This window comes from Poecilia reticulata, linkage group LG14 (assembly GCF_000633615.1).
Source record: "Poecilia reticulata strain Guanapo linkage group LG14, Guppy_female_1.0+MT, whole genome shotgun sequence".
Classification (NCBI taxonomy): Eukaryota; Metazoa; Chordata; class Actinopteri; order Cyprinodontiformes; family Poeciliidae; genus Poecilia; species Poecilia reticulata.
The window spans coordinates 11086958-11103080 of record NC_024344.1 but is presented as its reverse complement, the minus strand read 5'-3'; the positions used below and the strand labels follow the sequence as shown (position 1 = coordinate 11103080).

Sequence of the window (16123 nt, the reverse complement as noted above, 5' to 3'; positions counted from 1 at the left end):
AATGAGTCAGCAAATTGTTAACCAGCAGAGTTTATCTAATCGATTTTACACTTGTCTGGTTTCAAACCACACAGGATGGACTATAAATCAAATAAATTACAAACACGCTGCTCCTTCCAGTTCTTCAAATGTCACATCAGTTACAAACTGCAGCAAAAAGATTTTATACGATGGACTGACAAAGTAGAACATAATTTTAAATAGGAAAGAAAATTATTTCTTATTTCTTTTACGTATACAAGAAAAACAAAATGGAGGCTTTGATTCCCCATGAAACAACATTTTACTGTAATGACACATACTTGAAGGGAAAGTTTCTAACAGTTTTGCACACCTAGAAAGTAATATTTTGTGAATGTTCTGTCAGGTTAAATGGGGCATCAAAAGACACATTTTCAAACCTTATGACAAGTCATCAGTTTAAGGAATGAACTTTGACTGGGCCGTTCGTTCCAACACAAAAAATGCTTTGCAACTTTTAGATGCACTTCTGCTTCAACACGGTTGACTCGAATAATCAGGGAATGATCAGGAATCTGGAGACCCTGAATAAACTGAGGAAGTAATTCAGCCATTTGATCGAGGTGTGTTGGACCAGTGACACACCTAGAAGACATCGGATTAGAGAAACCCTGGTCTGCACCGTTCCTCCATTGTAGCTCTGACTGGATGTGTCGGATTGCCGTCAGGCTGGACCAAATACCTTCAAACCCCAGTATCTTTGTTAGATGAAGAAAAGGCATTCACATCACCATGTTTCAAAATAACGGATTTTGTGTTCAGGATACCATGCTCCGTTTTGGTCTCATCCAACAAGAGAAACTTCCTCCTGGGGACTTTGAAGAGTTGCTTCCTTCCTGTCGTGCCTCCATAAAACCCACATCGAGCAGCGAATGACTAATTGTGATGCTCAGGCAGCATTTTATACGGATGCTTCTTTTGGATTTTAAATCTGATCATTTAATGAAAATCCAAGGTGAATCAGAAAAGTGATAATTGTCTGTTTTGACATCTTGGCATAACCAACTTATGTTTGAAGAAGCGACAAAAGGAGTGTTAAGGAGACGAACCTTATTTTTAATCCTTTACCTGGGCAAAAAAAACAAAAACAAAACATGCAGAGTTGAATATTCTTCCAAACATCTTTTGTCATTGTCAGGACTCCACCAACTCTTCTGTCAATCCAGTTCATCAAAATCAAAGTAGGGGACAACTGAACGCATTCTGATTGGCATCTTTTGATGGAAACCGCTGATTAGATTAATCTGGACCAGATCTCTGACATCTATTTGACCCCCAAGCAGCAGCACCGCATTTCAGTAGGTTTGTTCCAGATGCATTTGGAGCACAGATGAGCCACTTACAGGGGGGCGGTATCTGCACAGTCATGGTGCACAGCTGGTGCCCGATGCTGGTTGCAGGCCACCCCGCCCCGGCCCCAGGGAAGCAGCCATTTGGCTGACTGATGTGGCCTCAGCTTTATTAAATCGAGCTTCCTCCTCTTCCTCTTCCTCTTCGCTCCAGGTCATGCTCACTTGTTGATGTTCATGGAGGAAATCAGAGCTGCTGGACAGGCCTGAGTGGGGAAAGCTTCAGGACTCCAGCATGGGGGTGTGGGGGGGAACCACACCCGTCTCTTTCCACGTCGCCTCTGTTCGTTCGTTCGTGGGTGGGCGAGTGAGTGAGTAAGACGTGGAGGTAGCGGGCTCCTGACAGATTAAGGGGGGCAGGGCAGGTAAGACTATGTAAAGAGCCCACTCAGCATATCACAGCCATTGTCACAAGCTGAATCCATCACGGGGAAGCTTATTGCCATGACAACCGCTTCCACAGCACAGCAAGAGGCAGGCAGACTGCGAGAGCCCTGATAACAGGGGGAAAGCTGGCTTTTCTTATCTGTTAATGGATGCATTTAAGACACTAAAAGCCCTGAAAGAATCTGCAGCTACTAAAAATTTTTTTGCACACATTTAATCAACACTGAAATTTTGCAAATACTTTATTGTCTGACAGAACTTGTGCTTATATGACGCTTCTCAAATTCTGTTTTTTCTTACTAAAAAGCTCAACTTCTAAACCTGGTTTGAAATGATTAGATTTCAATTCTACTGGAGCATTTTGTTTCCCCGCTTTCTTTCACATTGTTCCCATTTTCGTATGACTCCAGATGCATTCATTGATGAGGAATGAATATAAAATGGCTCCCTGCAATTTAATAGGTGGCCTTTAGCTGCAAGAGGAGCAGATTTTTGCACTTTTTTTTCCTTTTTTTTTTTTTTTAAAGAGCCTGAGTAATTGCCCTGCAACAGACTGGCAACCTGTCCAGGTGACCCCGCCTCTCGCCCGGAACGTTAGCTGGAGATGGGCACCAGCGACCCTCCCGACCCTACTAAGGAACAAGGGTGTAAAGAAAATGGATGGATGGAGCCTGAGTAATTATGCCCCATCAGCGAAAATAAAAGGATCCTAAATTGCTCCCTGAATCTAGCGGCCCCACCCTTCCCTCTATTGAGTTGATTGAGCAAAGAAGCACCGGCATTTGAGAGGAAAATGGCAATGATTTTGTCCTCAACTCTGGCAGAGAAAAGAGGGCTGGCAGACAGCGGAGTCCACACAACACTGAGGAAAAAGAGGAACGCCATTCATGATGAGTCGCCATCGCAGGAATGCAAGTAGACAATTTAAAAAAAAATTAATAAAAAAATCTTCAGTGCTCATATCACAAATTCAAGCCTCGACTGATGGAATGTATGCAGGTAAACATGACACGCGCTTTTCCTCCTTCTTTCTTTAAAACGCCAAAGACTCGCATTGATGGCGATGAGGCTCTCCCACCCGCTGCAGGATGTGGGATCCGACAGACCGGTCCACACCAGCTGGGCTCTCTTTGTGCCTGGGATGTGGTCTCCTAGCAACCAAACGGAGGGGAGAAAAAAAAAAAAAGAGGAGGATCGGCGCAGAGTTAGGGAGGGGTGAGCACTGCATCAATTTGAGCTCTCCACCATATCACCTTCACCACACAGCAGCTGCAGTGTGGCTCTGCAGACAAAAGGCACTGCGAAAACCGGCACAACATTCCTTCATTTCTGCACCCGACGAATCCTGAAGTCAAACCAAACAAACATCGACTGGGAGCGATTCTGACGGACGCCGATAACGTGACATCATAATCGATATGCTTAATTCAATGTGGCATCACATTATCAAAAATGCATGACCAGGAATTACCATCCGATGACAGGAAGTAATTAGAATCTCCAAAGAAAGCCACTGCAAGGCCTCATGCAGCCAGACTGCACCCCTGGGAGAGAGCATTAAAATCAAATCCCTCCCATCTATCATTTCACAACGCCTCCCCTCCTCCTGAACACGTGTTTCTGGCTTTAATTCAAAAGGAAGGAGGAAAAAGGACAGCAGCGCAGCAACCAAAACGTGATCCAACCTAAAGTAAAGCTGCAGAAGATCGTGTAGCTGCATCAGAGCAGCAGATGTTCACATCCACCTCATCTCTGTCTCGGCTCATTTGTAGAAATACACAGCAGTCTGGAGAACATTTGATCCATCTAGTTAGTCCTAAAACAAAGATTTAATGTAAAACTGTGAAATAAATACATTTATCACACATTCTGCTAGTGTCCCCTAGTTCACATAGAAGCAGTAAGACCAACTTTTTGACAATTTCTGGCTTATAAACTATGGAGGACTTATACTTACAACAGGAGCATCTAGTTTACATACTCAGGAATTAGAAAAAAAATTACAATCCAAAAAACTCCCATTAGCTTCTCTAGAGAAACTGCTCAAAAATCCAGAGAAACACCTACTGGTTTATAAATCACAGACTACTTATTCTTAAACTTGGGGTTATACTTTATTATTATTTTCTTCTTTTGCTCTTTCCTTTTATTTTGTTTGTATTTCCTTCCAAAGCACTTTGAATTGCCTTGTTGCTGAAAATGTGCAACACAAATGAAATGACCTAACCTTACCATTTCCCTGACATCCACTGTACCTGATGAGTGCATGACTTTCCACAACCTTCAGCCGGATCTGGTTAAAACTGTTGGAAAAATCTGATCCGCATTTTATTTCTGGCAACTTCAAGCCAATAAACATTCAGCAGATTAAACACTACATAAAAAACTGCTCCATTATTATGCAATAACGGTGTAGTTCTCTCAACCACACAATCACATAAAAACATTCAGAAACTGTACACTTCCTTTATACATGCCAATATTTTTCATGTTTTATTAAAAACCAGAACAGACTTTGTTTTCTTTTTAAAATTTTTTACAATTATTGTAATGCTTCCGATAAATCAAACGACACATTAGAACTTTTAGCTTAACCTGATAATATAAAGCATCCGTTTCCATCTTTGAATGCCTGAAGTCTTCTGCAGCCTCAGTGTTGTCCTGCATTTCACTTTAGTTGCTTTCCCATCAACTCTCACCAGCTTTGTCCCTTTAGTGATCGTTCGTTAAGCGGAGCTGTGGGATATTCAAAGCTTTTCTGAACTTTTTCCCCCTCCAACCTTTCCGCTTGTTCTCCAAGGTTGGTTTTATTAAACTACACACCAGTGAAATATTGTTTCCAGTTGAGCGGCTTTTGAACACAAACAGAGGAATGAAACACTTTGTGCTGATCTATAACTTTAACTCCCAGTAAAACCCTGCAGCTTGTGGCTGTGATGTGACAAAATGTTAAAAGGTTCACAGGACGTTTTATGCAAGACCCTTTAACTACAAAATGTTGGCCCGGACCCTCTCTCCATACTTCCTTTCAGTAGGTCAGCATGTGCATTTCCATGCACATGTATAAAGGGACAGTGGGGACAATATGCTGAGACAATAAAAGGCTTGGTCTTTTGTACGCTGCTGCTGTGGGAAGATGACAGAACACCCCAGGACCTTCAATGACAGATGGCCTAAAATGAAACTAGAACAAAAGACCTGATGATGTCCTGAACCACAAGACAGGAGAGGAAACTGCTAGAAACCAAAAGTCAGAACAAAAACTGCAGACAGTGGGATGTAAAGCTCACAAAGATTGCTCTCATCGCCACTCTGCATTCTCATGTAGTCACCGCGTCAATATTGACCGAGGTTATGAGCAAACAGTCTGCCCGTCCTATGAAGCCCTTTAATCTCTACACCTGTCTGCGCCTGGCTGACTGCAGGTGAATGAAAGGTAAACTGTCCCCAGCTCTGACCACACATTTCCCTTTGCTTACATACTGCACCATAGCAGCTCTATTCCTCATTGGCGACGAACGCCTCTGCAGATTCTCACATTTGAATTTTAGGAGGTGGCAGTACCTAACCCCCCAACCCCGACTATAACCTCGCTTTCCAATCAGCTCAGATTTGCAGGGAAAAGGGCACGATGCAAACCATTTCTCTGAATAAGCAAGCAGCTCCTGCTGAAGGCGTGACGCACCTGCTTGCCATCCAGCGTGTAGATCCTCTTGACCACTCCGCTTTCGAGCTTGATGGCCTCCGTGATGTCGGTCAGCACCTGCTCGAAAGAGTGCGCGGTCTTCTTGTTGAGGAGGACACGGACGGCTTTGCGGGGCTTCACGCCGCTGCGCATCACCGTGACCAGCTTCGGCCGGACAAAGTCTTTGCCCTCTCTGGGATCGCCGGCGGCCTTGGCGGCCAGGGACTGCATGTTCTTCTGGCTGGCGGAGGCCTTGACGTTCACAGACCAGTTGGGATTGACGTTCTTTGTGTAATCGACTTTCTTATACAAGTTCTCAGATGCGCAAACGTAGCTTTCACCTGGGGAGGGAAAGGAGAATATTGGGTTAGTGTATTGAGGCTTGCTCAGCTATTTGACACCTGAGAAGCCAATAAACCATCCAGGAGGAATTACATCATTTAATAAATCTGCGTTCATTTCATTTTAAAGATACCTTTTTTTTGTAGTAAATCAGGGTTTCCTTTTTCAGTCCTCAACTATGTTGATTTCTATTCTGATTTCATAACAATGAGGAGGCACCAATAGGAGTTTCATGATTATTCATCACAAAACTCATACTGGTGCATCAACTTTTAAGGCAAAGGAATGTTTTCTTACTGTATATGAACAGTAAAAAAGACATTCTTACTGTTCATATAAAACGGTAAGAATGTTTTATATGAACACCCAAATGAAAAATGAGTAAAAAACCTTTTAAAAATCTTTTCCGGTAGCAAAATCTTGCACAGAAAATAAATTTAAAAAAAATACAAAATCGTCATCTTTCATAAATTTAATCTGTACGCTCCACGCAAACCATTTAAAAACAAGATCTTTACTCTTAACTTTAGTCACTTTTTATAATTTATACTTTCATTTTCTAGGAACTTTTTAATATTAATTGTCTTTAGTGCATCGATGTGACTTTCTTGAGAAGTATTGAAAATTGCCTGACTACTTCATTAAAACAAATCTTTTAGATTTTTATTCCACAATTAGATGTAGTTGAGTTTAAAGGTTAAAAATATTTCTAATATTCTCAGTTGTTGTTTCCCAGTGTGGATTTATTTTAAGGGATTTACAAATAAATACCACAGAAACTGTGTCTGTTCATGAATTATTATTTTAAACCAGGAAGTTTTATTCCCCAAACAATTTAATTCCTTATTTCCTTTAATTTTTTTAAGAGCAAAGGTTTATATTTAATACAATTTGGTTATTCAGATAAATCGACATGATGGCATTTTTAAAATCAGATGAAGGATTCATTTCCCTACGCTGTGTAGGTGAACTAATGTGAAACTCTCCGTTTCCATTTTTGTTACGCTTTGAAAACTCTGCACCACTTTTATTTCATCTTTCCTCATAGGAAGGGACTCCACCTAAATATAAACAAAAGTGCAGTACTTGATACCTCAGCAGCTTGAAATATAATAAATTTTCCATATGCATATTTGGCTCACCTAAATTCAGATGTGCAGCAACACGACAAAAAATGTCCTGCTTCCAGCTTGGACTTCATTTACAGAAACTGTGGAAGTCAATATTCATCACGTTGTGGCACATTTCTGAAATAACTTCTTGGGTTTCAAGCTTCCATGTTTTGAACAACTTCAGAAGAAAGGATTTGTTTGAGATTTCAATTGAACTTGCAATTCGCAGCAGCAACTATACTAAAAGCTTGTTTTAGTTGGCAAAATCTTCTTTTTGGCCCCATCTGCCCTCGCTGTGCATGTGAAATACTTTTGGAGACAAATATAGACCTCAAGTCAGACTATATAGCTAGTGACTGGTCAGGATGTAAATAAAAGCCTGCTCTCTGCATTCACACTTTCAAAACTGGAATGATTTCTTTGTCGAGTTTGATCCACATTTCAGTGATACTGAAATGTGAGATGAATGGGAGCTTTTTGGAGTCGTGATTATATCAAGTAACCTAAACTAACAGCTGCTTACTGTTAGACATGTTTCCAATCATTCATCTGTCACTAGAAAAAAAAAAGCAAGTCAGTCCAGAAATACATCGTAGAAAACAAGCAGAGCGATAAAGATCGTCTCAGCAGATTCACCGCTCAGTGAAAGAGCAAAACAAAAATATTCAGACTCACTAAAAATGCCATCACTGAATGAAGTCTTTGCCATTTCAGAATCAGAGGCAACATTTTAAAAGCATTCAGAAAGGAAACTATTTTTTTATGTCAAATTATGTCTGTGGTTCACTAAAGAGATCAAGATTTTCAGCGGAAAACAGAAAGGCTAAAGGCATTACAGCAAAGTTTCTCTATTTTACCTTTATGAGCTCTCAATTTGTCTTGTAATATCTTGGATTTGGATTTATTAGCAGCCTGTTTGAAATCCTGAGGATCAGTGAACTCAGGATGCAGTTTTAGAAATGCTACCAGTGCATACAATGCCAGCTAGTAAAGCAAGTCTAAAATGTCCCCTCCATCATAATGTTGCCTCTCTAAATAATCTCACACTGTGTGGCAATAACTCCGCTGCTAATGTAAATAATAAAAAATATCATTTGAATGCTGTTCTTATGTTTTATTATGGCTCTAAAGAATAAAAAGACTAACTGGTCAAAGTAAAAAACAGACGCCTACAAATTTCTTATCATAACATCGCCACACAAAAATCCAGAAGTGCACATACAGTAAATCACTTTGTTTAATTACACAAATTTCAAGCAAGCAGCACTAAATGATCAGATGGAACATTTTCTCTTACCATCCCGTCTGGTATCTTTACACAAAAAAAAAAAAAAAAATTTCAGTAGGACAATGACGCAGGAAAAAAGGGGAAACCATAAGGAAGCAATTACATTATATGTGGGGAAACTCAAGCTAAGACAAAGGGCAGAAAACTAGATTACTCTGTGCAGACGAGGCCGAGTAATTAATTATATCCTACAAAGAGGAAGCACAATGAAATGGCCCCTCCAGCAGACGCGCTGCAGACGAGCCACACATGCAGCAAACCAACTATAAGCYGCTCAACACGACCGCCTCGTTTTGAGTAAACTAAACCAAATTCAGCTCCTACTTTTAGAAAAGTCACATGATGTAAAATATAAAACATTAGAAATCAAATCAGCTTCTTCTTGGAAAAAAATAAACATAGTTCAATTAAACRGATGATAAAATGATAATGGTGTGTTGACCATCATCATATGCCACAAGGCAAGACCAAATGCTCTGCATGACCAGACAGAGAAACGTTAAAAGAAGCAGAGACAAATCTGCGTCTGGCAGCCRATGCTGTTGAAGTTATATTCGTTTATGCTCATCTGYAAAGCAGTCAGACTCCAGTCAGCAGTTTCATTGTTAAAGAATCTGCGAGTCACCAACGCGGCTACATTCGAACTGATGTCACAGACCACAAGAATGCAGGCCTGTAGATTTAAAGTCTAGAACGGATGGAAAAGACGACTAATACTCGTCACTGCACATTTCTTGGTATCTCACCTAGCAGAAGCATTGAGCTTGAAATGCATTTAAAGCTGTTTCAATGCATTAGAAAGTCGTATAAAAACCAAACTTATAGTGGATATTTGTGAAGCAGAAATGGATGCGTTATTTTGTTCCAAGTTTTTAAAAAGCAAACATCTGGGGGATTCCCCCCCCCCTTTTCTTTCCAAAAAAGCTCAAACTCAGATAATATCTGAACAGCAGGTCACACCATTTCRATTTTCTTCTGGACTTTGCTTTGACTAGTCCATTTTAACACACAAAGCTTTTGTCGGCCCTCTCTCACGCCTTTCATGCTCTTAGCAGGTTTTCTTTCAGTTCTGCCCTGTATGTAGCTCCATCCTTGCTTCAGTCAACTCTCAYCAGCTTTCCTGTCCCATATTCTTCCTCTATGGTTATTCCCTTCTTTGTGAGATTCAAAAAAGTAAAAAGGAGACCATACACTACGGTGCATTACACAATTAAATCAGCTAAAAATCATAAAAACCCCTCTGAAAATAGAACTGCTGGCTACCAAATTACAACCAAAACACACAAAGTGATATAAATTTCWCATTGCGTTAAGCTAAGAATAAACGTACCTTCCTCCAGCTCGTCCAGAGACGCGATCTTGCGCGATCCGTCAATGGTGAAGATGAAACGAACCCCCTGCGGCAAATTGATGTGGTCAGAGAGGGAGCGCGTAAGGTCGGCCAGAAGAGAATCGAAGGTCCGAAACCGGTCGTTGGCCACGGCGTACACAATGCCCTTGAAGTATCTGTCCCCGTTGCGGTAGAAGCGCACTTTCTTGGCCTTCTTCTCGTTGGTGAGAGCCTGCAGGGTRCGTGTGCGGTAGAAGCTGCAGTGGGCGCTGTGCGTGGGGCTGGGCAGTCCGTTCATCCTCCCACTCCGCGGGTTGCGGGACGTCTTGTCCCTCTCGTCAAAATGCCCRAAGTCCAGCTCCATGATGGCRGCGGTGGTCGTAGATGATGTGATGTTGGGGGGGAAAATCAGTCCTGGAGACCCGAAGACAACAAATTATCTCAATAAGATTCATTCATAGAATATTGTTGGTGTCTTAATCACTGTGGGCATTTGTAAAGGCCTGGTATAGATCATTAGCCTTGAAGCAGGAGCAAATTGGTTTCATGTACAAAAAGCAGAGAATGAAAGTCCTGCTAGTAACTGAACCGAACCACTTCAAAAGATCATGTGGTCGGATTGTTTCCTGTTCACATGATTAACTTTAAATGACTCTTGTGGCTTCGTCTTACATTTGATGGCAGCAAGAAGTCAATAAAAAGCTAAGAGGATGGACAGGAATTTCTGAAATTACTCCTAGTGAAAAGATTCTTCTATGACATAATCTTCAAGAAAGACAAAAATGCCATCTTAWGAAAAATAGCGGCACAGTGGAAGAGTTTTAACACCAAACTAACAAAACAAAAAGATTAATCTGAGGAAATAATTCAGATTACAAACTGGAACAATGCCGTCGACATTCATACTGAAGGATGAAGGCTTTTCAGTGTTYAAAATGAAACGAAAAGACAAATCATTTAAAGGAAACCATTTTCTATTACATCAATTCATGTCTGCAGACCATTAAGAGAGCGAGATTCCAGCTGATAACAGGAAGGCTGAACAGAGAACAGCAAAGTTGACTTATTTTAACCTTTTGATCTCCCAGACTCTGCTATGGAACACCCTGGATTTAAAAATTATTCACAGTAGGGAAAACACACAGAGACCTAAAATAAAATGCTAAAAAACACAATTTTAAATGTCAATTCTAAACATTTTGCCATCGTTTTGAAAAAAATTGACCCCTAACAATACCAACATTTTGCCATCGTTTTGAAAAAAATTTACCCCTAACAATACCATTGATAGCCATAAACAACAGCAAGGCCAGAAAAACACATTTGTGTCTCGCTCACATCTTCTTGTACCTCTTAAACTGAAGAAAATAAATAAATTTAAAAATACAAACACTATGGTCCTGAATTGGGCTCTGAAAACCTGACTGGTGCATTTTCAGCTTTGTGAGCTTTTGATCACCTTCAGGCCTCACATGTTTCAGCGAAGTCTAATCCGCAAACTTAGCTTTGTGGTGAAAAAGTCTTGGTGCTAAAACAGGCCATCATGTTCTTTTCATCAACTGAAAACATTTATTAAATCATAAAATGTTAAAAACAACCAGGAGTTTTTTTTTTCTCCCCGACGCTTAATGTTAAGGAACCTTTCATGAACTTCAGCTCCCCTGCAGATTCATTGCTGTCATTAATTTTCAAATGAGCTGACAGTTTTACAGAAGATAGTAAAATGTGATACATCACACTGCAAGTACATTTATTTAAATTTAACACAGGCTGAGTTTCACCATTGATTTATACAAGTGTTTGATGCCAGAACAATAAATATGAAACATAATTAAACCTCTTAAATTACAAACATATTTATCCTGATGAATGTCAAGCAAAGATCCTATGATGAGGATGATTTTAAAAAAAAAAACTATAATCAATRAAAACATTTACAGATCATAACAGATTGTCATCTGTTTTATTAAACTCCTGTCTGTGGACCTTTTGGCATTTTTGCCAACTACACCTGTGTTTTATATAACTTTTCTAACTGGGCATACAAACATTAAAATGAAGGATTTTGTAGTTGAACCAAGTAAAATGAGCATAAAGATCATTTTAGACGTGTGGCTTAAAATTGCACCTTACTTTTAGGGTTTGCCGTGTCAGCTTTTTCCAAAAAGACCAGAAAATATTCAGTATTAGATAGATTCTGTGAGGATGGCCATGTTACAGGAGGCTGGCTCATTTTGTCCCCCACATGATGGTGTTGCATATCTTAAGGTTCTGTGTTTTACATGTTTCAGATAAATGACTGAATTATTTTCTCTCCTTCTATGGCAGCGATTCAAGTTCRTCACACCAAAAACTGACAAGAAACATCAAAATATAAACAGCAAGATGCAATCTCCCACCAATTAAAGAATAYTCTGYAGAGACACAGACTTTCATTATTTAGACCATCATTTTTATTTGAAACTATAATCCTTTAGATCCTGCTGGCAAACAAACCCTRTTACACATCAGTCATTGATCCGAGTGGTCACGYTTCCTTCTGGCTGCTAGAACAAGCGTCGATTGAAGCGGTGAGAGCCCGTCCTGTCTGATGCCTAGATTGGCTCCACTGTGTGCGCACATTTCTGCAGAACCCTTTAAATCAAGCGTGGACAAGCAGGGAAACACCTGAAACTGATCGTCAAGGACCAGGACATCCCAATCCGTCTCTCACTGCTCAAATCTGCTAAAAATTTCAACAGGAATTAAAACCCCATCRCCATCAGACTTATAATAAATACGTACAAAAAAAAAAAGGGATGTTTAGAGAGCAAAAATCCTGAAATTACTTCTTTTGGGGGTTTCTAAACTGCTAAAATGTGATTTTAACAAGATATGATCACCAATTCAGTGTTTGCCTCCTTTTAAGATACCCACTTAGATGGATGTTGCGTATCAGTTACGGCTCAGCGCACACACACACACACACACACACACACACACACACACACACACACACACACACACACACACACAGCTGGAATCTCCAAGCAGTATCAAATATTTAAGAGAACAAACTGTGGCATTAAGAGATTTTTCTTTGCAACACTATGCTACATGATCCGAGTCATAAAAAGCCAGAACCAACTCTCTTAAGAACCTGTAACACCTGTTAAAGCAGTAAAACAATAATCCCCCTGTGCGGTCCGCAGCAGCCAGGGGAAGCCTTTCGAAAACGAAATCTCTCAATGTGAAACTCCTACCTGATTAATGGAGGAAAATCCTAACAAAAGAAGTAACTTCTACTTTTTTGAAGTTACTTGATCAAACAATGGTGCACACCCATAAACACCCACAGCCCCCCTCCTACCACCACATGAAGGAGGAAGTTAGCTATGCAAAGATGAACGATGCGCTTCACTGATTTCATCTGCTTTTGTTTATTTTTCTTTTTAAAATCTTTAAGCCGGGATTAACTTTAGAAATGCAATCTCTCATGTATCTCTTACAGGTCATTATGACCCAAAAGAACCTGACAGGAAGCAATATGAAGTCAAACAAACTGGCTTTCGTTAACTTTAGCATGTTGTCTTCGGTGAACCAAAACACCAAACGCTCAGTTTTTCATGTGAATAGATCTGCATTTTGAAGAAAGACGAAAGATTTAAAATGCGTTTTTGTTTTTTATTTTTAGGTTCCTGTTTGTTTCAGAGTTGAGTTTTACCAGATGAACAAGTCAAAATTAAACATAAAACATTGTAAAGCTTTAGTCCATGTTCCTTCTGCAGTTTTTCAGATAAAATTATTAAAACGCAAACATGTCTTCACTATTCTAAAAATTATCACACTTTTTTTTTTTTTTTAGAAAAAAACCCTCATTTGTTCTTTTCTAAATCTTCTTAATTTGTTGTTGATAAATACTAAAGCAAAGATGTATTAATCATAAGAAATGCTGCTACTTGGGGCCTCCAGGCCAGCAGGGGGCCCTGTGAGCCTGTGACTTCATCCACTGAAAACTGTAAAACTTCAATTTTGTAGTCATATTTGTCGAGACAAAACCTAATACTAGACACATATAATCCTCTTAAACTGGCTTTTTTCATGCTTATAATTTTGAAACATTTTCGAGTTTGTTTCAAAGAAAAGTAATTTGTCGATTTCACTCTTCTTGCGGTTGATGGAGAATGGGTACAAATATAGTTTTATGATCACAGCATTTAATTCTGTTCTAAATGAAAGGGCCAGTTTAACGTTTTATTAAAGGAATCTGGATTACATTTGATCATCTCAGAAAGATCCTCTTACAAAGAATTTTAAAACTGATGGAAGATTTTTTTTAAACAAAAAACCCCTGAATTTTCAATTGTTTTTATCTTTCAATCTACTTTAAAATATTGTAGTTGTCATCATTGATTTTACTCTTTGTAAAGTTAAACTTGAAAAGTTAAACTTATAAAAGTTCACTGTACTAGAAAGCACTAAATAAGAGATGATTGACATGACTGAAGATAAAAGACTAAAAAAAATGCCACTAAATGAATAAGAACATTTTGAAAAACATGAGTAAATGGGCAAATATTTTTTTGGTTTAAATTCTGAACACCACCAAACCAAATGTTAGATGTCAGAAAAGCAATTCACAAAAACTACATGCGGTGCAACAGGGGACTCCATCTCAAATTCTGCTCAGGGCCCGAAATAATCTTTTGCCAGGTCTGACTGTAATCCGTCTCCGTTTAACACCTCAGCACTCCTCTGACTTTCAGATGAACAAATCCAGTCACCATGTGGCAGGGCCGCTCCAGTCATGCTAACCACATGGCTGACTTGCTGACTAGCGTCTTTTATGACGGGACCGCTGTGACGGGTGGGACCTCTGGGGAAGGGGATGCTCCTCAGCTGACAAAGGCCAGGTTTCGGGGCCATCTGCTGCACTAATAGGCAGGGCCAACAGTGACCCTTCCCCAGTGGAGACTCAACCAGGACAGGCCATTGTCTGAAGGAGGGAGCCTGGCTTCAGAGTGACATCACCATCACTGCTGCAGCCGGCTCAGGTTCACCCGGTGCATCCTCCTCTCCCAGAGGAAAGAAAAATCTGATTTTCTTCATCTTAAACTACATGATCACGATTAAAAGACAAATAATTCAATTACACAGTTTAATAAAGTGAAATAAATCTTTTTTTGTTTTTTTCCCCCCTTTTACCAAAATGAAAGCCAAACTTGCCATCATCATCATCAGCACCGCAGTAACACTGCAGGATGTCATTGATATTTTTGGCTGGTTCTGTGTTCCTGGCTGAACCACCCACACAACACCCAATGACCACACATACACACGCGCGCGCACACACACACACACACACACACACACACACACACACACACACACACACACACACACACACACACACACACTTACCCTGACAATCCACTGGCTTTTCTCCAAAGAAACTAATTTACAAAACTAATCCACCACTGAGATTATTTTTAAGCGCAAAGCGGGAATAAAGAGAAAAGTTTCTGGTTTCATGTATGATGAATGAGCCCGGCCACATGGCAGAGAACCGTAGCTTTGAAAAATGTGAGTTTCTCGCCGGCTGGATGAAGAGGGGGCTGGGTGTGCGCACACCTACTCAAATCCACCTGCTCCGAGGCGAAGCCGAAAGTCACCTACTCCAAACACACTCCGCTGCAATGACACCTCAACTTGTCCCAGTCAAAGTAAAAAAAAATTAAAAATCCCCATTTAACGTTTTCGCATTCAGTAAATCAGAGCATCATAATCCCCAGGAGCCGGTGGCGGACTCACCTGCGTCGCAGCTGGAGTGAAGGAAGGAAGGAAGGGTGTGTGTGTGTGTGTGTGTGTGTGTGAGAGGGAGGGGAGCTGGATGTGAGGGTGTTGCGAGTCGATGCAGCAGGATAGCGGCACGCCGTCTCTCCGCTTGCCTTTGTCTGCTTCAGTCTCAGAGCCGAGCCCCGCTGCCTGCCTCTCCGGAGCATCCACTGGGTCCTAAAGAGCTGCGGAGCCGCCCACCGTGGAAATAAAGGTGCGAGTGAGCGTGGGCTGGAGTGGGTGGAGCTGAGATCAGGGGTCACTCAAGGTGTAGCCGGTCTGACCAGGAAAGTCCTGCATGGATTAGAGGTTTTGTTCAGGTCTGGTTGGGAGATGAAAGGGGCTTTTATGCCTGAGTAACCTCACCCAGGACTTTTTTATTATTATTATTTATTGCTTTTTTTATTTATATTTGCAGGAAAAATAATAATTAGTTGGTAAAAAATTCTTTCAAATTGTTTCCCACTCACATAAAAATATTTGTAGCCCAAAATTATTCCCACAACGGCAGATTTAGATTTCACATTATGTTTTTTTTTATTGTTATTTAGACCAAGAAGTTTGCTTCTGATAGTAAATGAGATATTAGCTTTCAAAATAAACTAAATCAGTGTAAATGGGAACAGGTTTTAGCTCTATTTTAAAATCTACATTTTATTCTAAAATGCCGGATCATGAATTATTCATGTCCTTCTCCCACTCAGAAAATTGTGTGTCTGGTAACTTTACACGCATACCTGCCAGGAGGATGAATAATTTTGGTCTTAAGTGTACAAAGTTAGAAAATGATAATTG

The 16123-nt window shown here is 40.3% G+C and overlaps 1 protein-coding gene across 1 annotated transcript in view; it reads right to left on the bottom strand.

The window, feature by feature from the left end:
• The window catches only part of LOC103475832 (neuronal migration protein doublecortin), a 28689-nt gene extending 13181 nt beyond the window's left edge, over nt 1-15508 (bottom strand). Inside the window, exons 1-3 of the mRNA XM_008427745.2 lie at nt 15305-15508; nt 9515-9928; nt 5443-5783 (exon numbers count right to left, since the gene is read on the bottom strand). Of these exons, the coding sequence (XP_008425967.1) occupies nt 5443-5783; nt 9515-9878 (705 nt within the window). The 5' untranslated portion in view covers nt 9879-9928; nt 15305-15508. The remainder of the gene's footprint in view (nt 1-5442; nt 5784-9514; nt 9929-15304) is intronic.
• Between the last annotated feature and the right edge of the window lie 615 nt (nt 15509-16123).